The sequence below is a fragment of the Anopheles coustani genome, chromosome 3 (assembly GCF_943734705.1).
Source record: "Anopheles coustani chromosome 3, idAnoCousDA_361_x.2, whole genome shotgun sequence".
NCBI classification, from domain to species: domain Eukaryota; kingdom Metazoa; phylum Arthropoda; class Insecta; order Diptera; family Culicidae; genus Anopheles; species Anopheles coustani.
The window spans coordinates 31333250-31346694 of NC_071288.1; the positions used below are offsets into that span (position 1 = coordinate 31333250).

General features: G+C 44.1%; 1 protein-coding gene across 1 annotated transcript; it reads left to right on the forward strand.

Moving 5' to 3' along the window:
• Nucleotides 1–5959: 5959 nt before the first annotated feature.
• On the forward strand, nt 5960–13213 carry LOC131262495 (glutamate--cysteine ligase). The gene is made up of 5 exons (XM_058264549.1): nt 5960–6093; nt 9381–9755; nt 10106–10850; nt 10919–11701; nt 11884–13213. The coding sequence occupies exons 2-5, from the start codon at nt 9494–9496 to the stop codon at nt 12050–12052; spliced, it is 1959 nt and encodes a 652-aa protein (XP_058120532.1). The 5' UTR covers nt 5960–6093; nt 9381–9493; the 3' UTR covers nt 12053–13213.
• Nucleotides 13214–13445: the final 232 nt, after the last annotated feature.

Genomic DNA, 13445 nt, shown 5'->3' on the forward strand with positions numbered 1-13445 from the left:
CGCGAATTACTTACAAAATCGCTTACCATCCAGGGCAATCGAGGACACCCCATACTTTAGATGGTTTGGTCGGAAGCCAAGTTTAGGACACATAAGACCGTTTGGAACAAAAGTATACTGTCACGTTCCAAGGGTTCGTAGGAGCAAACTAAATGAGAAAGCAAAAATGCTGAGGCTAATAGGATACAGTGAGGAGTCTAAAGCATATAGACTGATAGACAATAGTTCTGGAAAGATCACTGTTAGCCGTGATGTAAAATTTGTTGAATCTGAGAAATCTCAATCGCCTGAATTCGAACATGAAGAGACAGAAGGTCATGAAATTGTTATATCGTTATTTAGTAATCCTAATGACACTGTAGAACAATCACATACAGACAGCAATGTTGAGAATGATGAAACTATAGAAACTGACAGTGAAAGTGAATACGATAGTGCGTCAGATAGTCAAAACACGTATGTACGGCGATCTTCAAGGGTGACACGCGGGCAGCTCCCGAACAGATACTTGTGTCTAGCTGAGTCAAATGATGAGGAACCCAAAAGCCTTAAAGAAGCGCTGGAAAGCGGAAGTAAGGAAAAATGGCAGGGGGCGATGATAGAGGAGCTCGATTCATTGCAAGATAATGATACCTGGGATTTGGTTGATCTACCGGGTGACAGACGCCCGATCGGTTGCAAATGGGTGTATAAATTGAAAAGAGATCAGAATGGAAAGATTTCAAGATTTAAAGCACGATTGGTAGGATACAACGGATACAACCAGCGCTACGGAAAAGATTATGATGAGGTATTCGCACCAGTTGTGAGGCAAACAACATTTAGAACTCTATTATCAGTAGCAGCGAAACAGAAAATGATTGTGAAACAATACGATGTGAAAACAGCATTTCTCAACGGCAACCTTAAGGAGGAGATATATATGAAACAACCTCCTGGTTTTGTCGTGAAAGGTCAGGAAGGTAAGGTATGCCGTTTAAAGAAAAACATTTACGGTTTGAAGCAAGCTGCCAGGGTATGGAACGAGAGATTAAATGAAATCCTGGAGAAAGACGGATTCAAAAGTTGCGACTCCGATCCTTGTTTATACAAAAAGATATCTAATGGAAAACACTGCTACGTGCTGGTATACGTTGACGACTTAATCGTTGCTAGTGAGGATATAAAAACTTGCGATGTTTTGGCTGAAGTACTTTCGAAATCGCTTGATATAAGTAGCATGGGTGATATACGGTACTATTTAGGAATTGAAGTAGAGCGTGATAAAGCTGGAGACTTTTACATTCTTCAAGAAAAGTACATCAAAGAGGTCATAAATTCATGCGGGCTTGATGAAGCAAAAGTATCACCAATTCCATTGGATACAGGCTACGGAAAACACTTAGCAAAAGAAGAATATCTTCCAGATAATAAGCAGTATCAAAAGCTAGTAGGACAACTACTTTATATTGCTATCAATACTAGACCAGATATATCGGCTTCGGTGTCAATCCTTAGCCAAAAGGTCACGAAACCTTCGATGAATGATTGGAATGAGCTGAAAAGAATAGTTAGGTACCTCAAAGGAACTATTAATCTTAAGTTGCGGCTTTCAAATTGCAATGCAGAAACTGAACTCTGCGGATACGCCGATGCTAACTGGGCTGAATGTAGAATAGATCGAAAATCGAACAGTGGCTACCTATTCAAGTTTTGTGGTGGTACTGTATCTTGGAGTTGCAGAAAACAGACATGTGTTGCATTATCTACTGCCGAAGCAGAGTATATTGCGCTATCCGATGCAGGGCAAGAGGCAATTTGGCTAATGAGATTATTGAAAGATCTAGGCCAAACTAATGTGAAAGCTATCATATATGAAGACAACCAAAGTTGCCTACACATGCTAGAATCGGAGAAGTATAGCAATCGTACAAAACATATTGATACCAAGTATCATTTTGCGAAGAGTTTAAGTAAATCAGGTGAAGTCAAATTTTTGTATTGTTCGACGGAAAAGATGATTGCCGATTTACTAACTAAACCGATCTCTCGAGTGCGTATTGAGATGCTTAGGAAATTATGCGGCTTGTCAGGATAGACGTAGGGATAAATAAGAATACAGCGTTGAGGAGGAGTGTTGAATATAGAATACAACGCTGTAATGTAAACATGCGACGGAGGCCGTAGCGACGGAGGCTGTAGTGTCAAAAGGATAGTGGAATAAAATATCCTTCTTCTTGTCACAACCATCATCCAGTGAGCACGTTTTTCTTTCAACTACGCTCTGCTACGAGAACATTCAACAAGAATAAGTGTATTTGATGCATTCCATTACGGTTTTTAGTTATAGAAACAAAAAAATTTGTAAAACTATATAGCCCATACTGATGCGATATCGACAAGTTATCATTAATGTCGCAATTACCGTTGAAAATTAAAATATAGCTCAAAACAAGACTAAATTTAGTTAAAACATTCCAAGGATGATAAATGCTGTCTGTGATTAATATTTTAAATTATTTAACATAGCGGCAAAGCTAGCGTACAAGATTTAGTACATTTGTACGCAATATTGTACATGTTTGTTGTCGGTCGTATATCTTGGTTGCAGGAACCTCACTGGAACACTGTCACGTTGACATTATTTTGACTAGTGATGGGGAAAAGTGGAAATTAAAATATCAAATTAAACATTTAATCTCACTTATTTAACAACGGTAAAAGTAAATAACAGTTTCTAAATTATTTTAAAGATTATTAAAACCATAAAACACATAAAATAAGAATTTTTTATGAGAGCCAAAATAGAAACAAACTGGGCCAAAATAGCAATAAAAAGTGTGTTCGGAAATTGATAATTTTTCAGTGAAAACATAAAATAAACTCAAAAATATGAATTTTAGTGCATGCTTAGATAGCTACTGGGGGTGCCCATGGCGCAGCGGTAGCGCGAGGAAACACCACACCACAGGTGTGGGATCGAATCTCGAGTCTGGCACCCTCCGGTATTACGAACGGCTGACCACCGATCTATAATATACCGTCTTTTGGTCACACAAACTCTCTTCCGAGGGAGGCCTTGTCCCACTAGGGGATGTCGCATTTGATAGCCTACCGCATGGCTTGCTGCTGGCTAAACTCGAACGGATGGGGTTGAGGGGGCCTCTTTACTCCTGGATCAGATCGTTCCTTAGCGGACGATCTTACTCTGTGCGGGTGAGGGGGGTTCTCTCTGATCCGTACTTCGGTGTATCGGGTGTGCCGCAGGGTAGCATCCTCAGCCCTCTCCTGTTCTCTCTATTCCTTAATGACTGTGTCAGTGTATTGCCCCCTAACGAGCACTTACTGTATGCTGACGATGTCAAATTATTCCGCCCCATATCCTCTCCTTCCGACTTCTTACTCCTTCAAGAATCCCTCCAAGGCATCTCCGACTGGTGCTCCGCGAATGGATTGACTCTCTGTACATCTAAGTGTTGTGTCATATCCTTCAGTCGCTCCGCTGGGATGACCCACTACGACTACAGGATTAGTAGTGTTGCTTTGTCGCGGGTGTCGGTTGTCGAGGACCTAGGGGTGTGGCTTGACGCCGCCTTGTCCTTCAGTGTGCAGATTGACAGGGTGGTATCCAAGGCCAACAGTATGTTGGGGCTTATTTCTCGCATGGCATCGGAGGTGCGGGACCCGCGCAGCCTAACAGCGCTGTACTGTTGCTGGGTCAGACCGATCCTCGAGTATGCTTCCGTATGGAAGGCTTCCGGTATGGACCCCAACAGGTGTCACCGCCCTGGGAAGGTTGGAGGGGGTTCAGAGACGCTTCACGCGCCTGGCGGTGAGGCGTCTTCTCGGCTACAATGCCTCCTCCCTCCCGCCTTACGAGTCGCGGTGTCAATTGTTGGGGCTATCCACGATTCAGACTCGCCACCGGAACGCTCAGGCTATTTTCATTGCCCAACTTCTCCTACACTCCATTGACGCTCCGGATCTCCTCTCTCATATCCCTCTATATGTCCCTTCTCATAACCTTCGAGAAAGGCCTCCTCTCCTTATTCCCACGCGCCGTACGCGTTTCTCCCAGAATGATCCATTTATCGGCGCCATGTCTTCTTTCAATAGTGTTACCGGGCCGCTACACGAACCGAAAACTCCAACCGAGAACTCAAAAACCGTATAAGTTTACGTCAAAATCTTTTCGGTTCGTGTAGCCGCGTTTTGTGGTACCAATTCTGTGAGCCACGCTACACGAGCCGCAAACTCAAAAACTTTGCGGCGCAACGAGGTTTTTGTTTTTGATTTTTCAGTTAACTCAAAAATCTTCCTTCAAAGCAAACAAGATCTTATTTCAATTCACACAAAAAGTAAAAGATGGATAATCTGTTGATGAGTGAAGTATGGCTAACTACCCTATCGCGGGTCATCGAGTTGAGTACCCAAAACTTGCAACAACGCAACAGGCGTATAGGGCGGAGGCAAGAAGATGGCAACCGTTTGCTGGACAATACTGTAGCAGAGCAAGCAAATGAAACTATAATTAACTTTCTTCGCATGAAGAAGGAAGATTTTGATGTTCTCAAGTTACATAAAAAGTGGTAGAATAAAATATTTTAATCTTTATCATTAAACTTTTTTAAACTTTTAGATTTTGGAATCAGTTGGGGGGCCGGACTTTGCGAACCCCTGATCTATAGTGAATTTATAATTGATATTCTAGCTATAAAATGACAAAATATTACCGTAACTACAAAAGAAACACGTAAATTTATCACCATATGTTCATTTATTTTGTTTTTGAGATTTGTTATGTTTACATTTATTTCTTTTTCGTCTTCTTCTTCTGACGCATTTGAGTTTTCGGTTAGCTGCCAAAAACTTCTCGGGTGCAGTTTTCAGCTCACGGAGCTGAAAAGTTTTTGACGTAAACTTCTCGGTTGTTCCCCTCTTCTCGCCGAAAAGTTTTTGAGTTTTCGGGTCGTGTAGCAGGGCTCTTAGCCACCTGTTTGACTACAACGTCTCCATCCCTGCCTTTCGTTCGCGTCTTAACAACTCTCTCTTGTAATCTATCCCTCTCCTCCTCTCGTGTTCTGTCTTGTTGTAAGTTTAACTATAGATTTAAGATACTTTGTATAGCCCGCGTGGCAAACATTGTGTAAAATAAATGTAATGTAATGTAATAAATGTAATGTAATGTCGTGCCACATAAAAAAAAAAAAAAAAAAAGATAGCTACTCTACATTATCATACCCAGTTTATCGTAATATGATCGGTACAATTAATGCAACGATTTCTTTTGTAGTGACCCTTCCCTAAGTGGGTAAATAGGTATTTTTACCCTAGTTTTATTCAGAATTCGGTAAAAATGTAAAACAGGTCCTGGTCTGAATCATTGTTACTGCGTGGGCTAAATGGGTTTGTTTGAGTAGAACAACTCGGATAATCGACATTGTACTTTATTTCTTTGTAAAAAATAGGATCCAGGATTTTTTCTAGAGCCTAAATTGAAAATCGCTCAAAAAATCAATCTATGTCCAGAAATTTAAATTTTTGCTGCTATCATGTAGTTTCAGCACGAGTTCCAGCAATCTACCATCGAAAAACTTGCTGTAACTACATGACAGCTGCAAAAAAAAGGAATTTTTGTCAACCGGGTTGTCTCAAGATCGACTCGTTATGTGAGTAATTCGACTCAAATCATTGTGAGTCGATTCAAATAGTTTGGGATCAAGTCAGAATCGAATCAAATCAAGTCCCAAATGAATCAAATCTGATTTGAATACCAAACAAATCAAATCTGATTCGAATCCCATCGAATCAAATCTTTAGAATCCGTCAAATGGGATCCAAATCTTTAGAATCTGTCAAATAGGATTCGAATCTTTAGAATCCGTCTAGAGATCGAGTCTTCGAATCTTGCGAGTCCCGATTCTGCCAACACTAGTTTTGGCGAAACGCGGCCGTTGCAACAACAACAGCAGCTGATAACAATCAGTTTTGAAAACATACTTGTTTTTGTGTGAAATAGTGTCAAAAGTGCATGTTTTTAAGTTTCCGAGTTGTATTCGCCTAAACTAGTGGTTCAAAGTTATTAAAATTGTTACAGTTCACGGCAGACAATTGGTAATCTTCACCCTTAGTTGGCACTTGCTCTCTGGTCAAACTTCCATAGATGCTGAATCCATGACCGATAAAAGATTGCCGAACGACTAACCGGCCCAAATTCGTCGGAAGCAGATACATTCCGGATGGATTAAAACAAGAATTTGTACCCGCCTTACCATAGGGTGTCATAAGGATACTCAAAATACTACTTTCTCGTGTGGCAATCGAACGAGATGTCTTAACAGCTGATGCTGAGCCTTGGATCCTATTTTGGTTGCGAAATGCTATCTGATAAACGCGTTTTTCAAAGCCGATCATGTTTGTTGGGTTTTGTAAGGAATCCTAATGAAATGAACAATAATTGTTCTACAATTCACACAGAAACGTTGTAAACATAAATTAAAAGACCTGGTCAACAGTTAGACTGGTAATTTAGTGCTACACGCATGGTGCTATGCCACTACTTAGTACATAACAAACCCCAACACAAATCCCAACGAACACTTTTGAGAGCTTTAACTAAATGCTCCACCAGGTTGCGGCGTGAATGCGACGGATTTTTTTTTGTGGTTTTATGTTGGATGATGTTATCACTTCTGTGGTAAAGAAAACTATCTACCGGTGTGGTGATCAAAATCTGCAGTGACATCATCTTCCCATGATGCACCTCGACTGTGACTTGCAATTTTAATCGTTGCCATCACCAACCAGTTCCCCGGAATTATGATAACAAACCTTTCTTTCCAGAACATTTTATCTCGACGCCCATCCTATTCCAAGACGTCCATGCAATACATGCATTCGTGACGTAAGCTTCAATATGCAAACCTTTTGGTGGCGATGAGGTTTCCCATCAATTGTTGAATTTCCTGAAGCACCCTTTGGCGAAGTAGTATGTTTATGTTTTTGTTACGGGCATTGCGGAAATGATAAATATTTGTTTACGCGACCGATAATTCTAGAACCGGCATTCCGTGCCGGTCCTGAATCAGCAGTTCAAAAGCTGCAACAGTTGGTACCGATTAGTAGAATTTATATCGTGGAAACTGATTGCGTGGACGCATAAAAATTGCGATCCCCAGTGCCCTCCCCCCACCATTTTTCTCTTATTCTTCTTCTTAGAAAATTATGAAACAATCAACGAAAACTGTTCCGTCGCTAAGAATACAAGCAACCGCCGGAATCGTCATCATTCTGCCGGATTGGTTCGTCTCCCAAGACGGCGCAGGGTGTTCGGCTTGAATGGTGGGGGGTCTAACGACCTCGGGGGAGCACCACCGATATGTATGTGTGTGCTGCTCGTCTCGTCGTTTGCTTTTGGAGCAACGACAGAAAAAAACCATTACGTAGCTAAATGCTCCATCATGTTGGGGCGCGCATACGACAGATAGCGGCAACCGTCATCGACGCACCGATTCGTCGGTTAACAGCTAGAGCAGCGCGTAGCAGTTGACTAGTATTTAGGAAACCACCGTCGTGGCCGGTGGAATCGCGACCGCGTTCTCTCGAAGTTGTTTGGTTCCTTTCCTTCCCGACGCAAACCAATCAAGCAACCGGCACGTTCTTGATAATCAATTCTACTACTTACCGTGCCTGACCGCGTCTGTGTTGACGGACTTTTCAAAGAGTGAGTGATTTTTTTCGTGTCTGTTTGTGAACAAATTGCGCCATCAGCGCCGCCGTCGCGGGATATCGCGCTGGTGAAAGAAACAAAAATAAACCAAAGCAAAGCGCAAGTTGTGCAATACGCAAGGCGATACGCCTCCCGGCAAGACCGTAGGAATACTGGACCACTGCTCTGCTAGTGTTGGATTCGGCCTTCGGCTACTATGTGCCGTTTTGGTCCATAGACGGTTGCTATGCCTACCAGAACACCCGGGAAAGGGAACACAAACCATACGACTTAGTATCGTTTGACGGTTTGGGGAATGTCCCCTTGTACTTCGGAATCTACACCCGGTGGGTTATTCAGATGCCGACACGATCGATTGGCCGCTTCAGATTGACCTTGATCCGACGTTTTCCGCTCAACCGCACGATCATCGCGGTGTAACGGCTGGAAAAGAGTCGATCTTGTGACACACATTTGTCTGTACCCAAGTGCATTGCGTAACGTCGTGATTACCCGTTCGCCTTGTGGTCAAGTGCTAAAATAAGAACGAAACACTTCACACTTTATGCTTCATCATGCTGCTTATCGAAAAATTGTAGTTTTTTTTTCATTCATGCTAAATCCTCTGCTTCGCTACCGGGGGGCATCGAAGGATCGGTTTTGTTTGGCCACCCCTCGGCCCTAGAAAAATCATGAGGAGAGTAAGTTGGCAAAGAAGCGATTCATAGTCGGTCCAGTATGGATTTGCACCGTCATCCTCTCTATCGAAGAACGCGGAAAATGACGCGATGCCGGCAGAATGTAAACTCAATGGGCCGCCGTCCGTTGGTAGGCTTTCGAAGTTAACGCTGCAAAGATCGGTTGCACAATTTAGCTTGTCTATCGTCCGACCCTGACCGTACCGATTAGCATTTCAGAAACATACATACCGGATGTTGCTGCCTGAATGTTTAGGCCAGCCGCTGTTCTACACGCCAATTGGCCAAGCAGAAAATCTGGACCACGGTGAAATCTAGCCACATGGTGAATTAGAAGTCTAGACTATAAGTAAAGCCCTTTGGAATTGTGAACCATGTGCGCTCATTCAAATCAATGCAACAATTCAGATGGTGCAATATTTTACTCTTCAGTGTTACGCACCTACCGGTCTACAATATACCGATCCGATGGATACAGAAACACTCCTCGGAGATAAGCCAAATCCTTTTGATAGAAGAAGACGTCGTGCGTCAATGGAAAGATCTCTTGGGCACAGGGGACTGAGATATTTAAATTTTGGTAATGGACTTTCCAATGTAGCATTTCATACAATAACATTTAAATTTGATAAAAACAAAATTTCCGAGTGTTTCGATTCAGATTTTATCCCATAAAATATACCCGGTATTGTAATGGTTTTTCTAAATTTATTTGCTGGAGCAGACTTAAAACTTCTCTTTAAACCCAATCATAAACGATCTTCTTAAAGCGTTGCTTATTTGTATGAGCTTGAAACGATGATAAGAACAAGGGGTCACACTAATTCAAGATTGATATTTTTGAAGGAATCTCATTCATTTCGACTTATTTTTTTTTAATGTGCATAGCATTTCCAAATCCAAATGATAATCTTCTATCAATGTGTGTTTTGTAGTTGTTGATAGCTTTGTGTTTACTTCCAAGTTGTGAATGATTGTTCTTTTTTTCCTTGCAGTACTTTTACGTTCGCGCTTGGTTGTGAAAACGATTCTACACACATTCTCAAGCATCGAGCAAGATTAGTGTTGTGGACTAGTGTTCGGATCGAAGCCAACCGCCCGGAAGGAAATGGGTCTGTTGAGCGAAGGAAGCCCCCTGACGTGGGACGAAACGAAGGCGCTGGCACAGCATGTCCGCGAGCACGGTATCGAGCAATTCATCAATCTGTATGCCCGGTTGAAGGACCGGCAGGGTGACGTGCTGAAGTGGGGCGATGAGGTGGAGTACATTATCGTGCGCTTCGATGACGAGGGGCGAGCGGTACAGGTGTCGTTGCGGGCGCAGGAAATTCTGGCAAAGTTGAACGAGAAGGAAGCGGCGGATCCGCAGGGTAAGTCGGGTTCGGGTAGACGCAAACGATGATCGATGATCTTTTTTTCTCTTGTTCAATGGAATAAAAGGTCAAGGGAGGGAGGGAGAGAGGAAGATTCTAGTAGGTATGGTGACACGTGATTTACACTATCACGCTAGGAACGTGTCGTGAGTACGCGGTTGTGGTTCCGCGATACGGTTAGAAATATTCAAAGATAAAGCGGAGGATCTATTTACCGTATACTCTTGGTCCGTTGCACACTTACAATGATGGCTTGAAACGACCCCGAGAGTAATTTGTACCTTCAAGTAGCAAACATCCCATGTAGCAAACTAAACTCACCACTGTTTGTTCATTTCTTCTTTCAGGTGTGAAATCCCTCTGGCGTCCCGAGTACGGTGCTTACATGATCGAGGGGACACCCGGCAAACCGTACGGTGGCCTACTTGCCCACTTCAACGTGGTCGAGGCGAATATGCGCTACCGGCGCATGGAGGTGGCCGCGCTGTTGCCGCCCAACGAGTTCGTTATGTCGATCACCAGCTTTCCTCGGCTCGGATGTCCCGGATTCACGTTTCCACCGGCCGTTCCCACACCGGACGATGAGGCGTGTGCCGCACGATCGAACTTCTTTCCCGACGAAGCCATCTTTCCTGGTCACCCGCGGTTTAAGACGCTCACGCGCAACATTCGTCAGCGGCGGGGCGAAAAGGTGTCGATTAATTTGCCCATTTTCCCCGATCGCGACACGAAGACACCGGTCGAGGGCAGTATCGCAGCGCTGCCGAACCACGTGCACATGGACGCGATGGGTTTCGGCATGGGGTGCTGCTGTCTGCAGCTTACATTCCAGGCGTGCAACATCAGCGAAGCACGCACGTTGTACGATCAGCTGACGCCGATGTGTCCGATCATGTTAGCCCTGACGGCAGCTAGTCCGGCGTATCGCGGCTTTCTGACGGACGTGGACTGCCGCTGGAACGTCATATCGGCGTCGGTCGACTGCCGGACGAAGGAGGAACGCGGCGAGCTGCCGCTGAAGAACGATCGGTTCCGCATCTTTAAGTCTCGCTACGATTCGATCGATTCCTACCTCTCGCCGGCGGGAGATAAGTATGTGGTAGCGCACGGTGGTAAAGGAATGCTTGTAACTAAGCCATCTTCCTCTTGCTCTTTGGCAGGTACAACGATGTGCCTTTGGTGCTCGACGAAAAACTCTACAAGCGGCTGCGCGAGGGCGACATCGATCACCTGCTCGCCCAGCACATCGCCCATCTGTTCATCCGCGACTCGGTGTCGCTGTTCAGCGAAAAGGTACACCAGAACGATCGCGAGGACACGGACCACTTCGAAAACATTCAGTCGACCAACTGGCAGACGATGCGGTTCAAGCCGCCACCGCCGAACTCCCCAATCGGCTGGCGTGTCGAGTTTCGGCCCTGCGAAGCCCAGCTGACCGACTTTGAGAACGCCGCGATCGTGTGCTTCGTGGTGCTGCTGACGCGCGTCATCCTCTCGTACCAGCTCGACTTTCTTATCCCGATCAGCAAGGTGGACGAGAACATGCAAAACTCGCAGAAGCGGGGTGCCGTGCTGACCGAGCGGTTTTGGTTCAAGAAGAACATCACCGCCATCCCGACCGGCGATCGGGCGGGATCACCGCAGCAGGCGTTCCAGCCGACCTCACAACACAACGGTACAGCTGCTGAAAAGGAAGGAGTGGAGAAGGCCGAAGCGGAAGACGAGTATGAGCTGATGACGATCGATCAAATCATCAACGGCAAGGGCACGTTTCCGGGTCTGGTACCGCTGATCAACAGTTACCTCGGTTCCATGGATGTGGACGCGGACACACATTGCACGATCCAGCAGTACCTGAAGCTGATCCAGAAGCGTGCGTCCGGCGAGTTGATAACCACTGCCAGCTGGATACGGAAGGAAGTTGTCCAACATCCCGAATATAAGTAAGTATTTTTACAGACGTTCTCTCGTATATGTTTAGAACCATCTACATTAAACTAAAAATCTGTATATATTGTCTGAAAACGTACAAATTATAATAAGTTTAAACCAAAAATTTTAAACTATGTCAATGTGAATTGAAAAAAAAACTCCTAATCAAACCGTTTGTTTGCGATCTTTACAGAAACGATTCCGTACTGAACGAAGGCATCTGCTACGATCTGCTGAGAAAGGCCAAGGACATCCAGGATGGCGTGCTGGCGTGCCCGGAGTTGCTCGGCAACAACATCGCCTCCAAAACGACGGACAACATTCCGGCCGCCATCGAGAAGCATCTTACTAAGCGATGTTAGTAGCATTTACACAGTCGGACCTCCTTTAGGAGATGGAAGAGCCGTTGGTGTAGGAGCTGACTTAAGTTTATATTTTACTTTCTGTCACGGGATGTTAATTACGCCTCGTATATGACGACGATCGACCGGTGGTTGATCCCGCGCCACACCGGGACGTCGCCTGGGCTTGCACTCCCCACGGATCTCTGGGGCGATGTGCGACCCAAACAGAATGCGGGTATTTGTTATTGTACGTCAGAGCGAGCGACCGGGAGGCCTAAGGGCTGGTGATTTTGTTTTAAGTCGTGCAATGCATTTTTGGCAAAGTTTGTAGCAAGTACGGTGGTTAGGCTTGTTTGTCGCGACCGTGGAACTGCAACCGAGTGGATGATTGAGTAAGTTTTGGTTTATTCTTCTCCGAATTATCCGTTCATACTGTTGGGATAAATTGTTTAGTGTTTTCCCCTTCATCCCATCGCTACTTTGATTTTTTGATGTTCTCCTTCCTATCACGTGGGCAGGTGAATGTGGAACACACTTATTAGAGTCGACTATATAACGTAGTTTTTAGAATTGTTTGTTAAGTTTGCAGTGAGCCGATGTTTTATATTTGTTTACTTTTTTACTATGCACAATTCAGGGACACTTTCAAATTTCGTGTTTTGGCAATAGCATTCACCATCCAAGATCATGTAAAACTAACGGCTTACAAAACCAAAATTTTGAAAATGTTTAATTATAAGCAAAAGCAATTTTGAGAGTTCTTGTTCAAACTATTTTCGATGTGAATAACCAGATACGTAAGCAAAATCAGATGGTTTAAAGTTCGCAAATTCACACACGCAGACACACGCCAGATACCTGAGAAGATCATCGCACCGATCAGAGTGAATAGGACGAATCAATAGGAAAAGAGTAAGTACACTACTCGTTTGCCACATACAACGATCATACCTTGCTGCCACGGACGGACCATTCCTAACCGTGGGCCCAAGGAAGAGGGTCCGGAGGTCACATCTGTGGGAGGAATGGATGACTGACGCGAAGAAACGAAGAACAAATCCTTGGATAGCCAGCACACACACAATAGCAAGCAAACAGAACAAATCGTTATACACAAATATATGAAGTATATATACAGATTTATATTAGATTTTCAGTAAACATAAATGTTTCTGGCGAAGTACAGTTTTTTTCGTGCATGTGTGCGTGTGTGTGAGGAATGAAGCTGAGAAAATATTCAAAAAATATACTCTTTGCTTGTAATTCTGGTAAGTAAATTATTAACATTTCTTTGGGGATCAACAATAATCTATGCGTTAGAAATCGTGTTTGGCATTGGACTTTGCTTAGTTGGACGCATAAATTGTTTTTTGTTGAACAAGCTTTTATAGCATTGCTGTAACCAAACTAC

Coding starts and splice junctions, on each gene's coding strand:
- LOC131262495 (XM_058264549.1), top strand. CDS start 9,494: ATGGGTCTGTTGAGCGAAGGAAGCCCCCTGACGTGGGACGAAACGAAG. Junction 9,756..10,105: donor GGAAGCGGCGGATCCGCAGG/GTAAGTCGGGTT, acceptor TTCTTCTTTCAG/GTGTGAAATCCCTCTGGCGT. Junction 10,851..10,918: donor CTCTCGCCGGCGGGAGATAA/GTATGTGGTAGC, acceptor GCTCTTTGGCAG/GTACAACGATGTGCCTTTGG.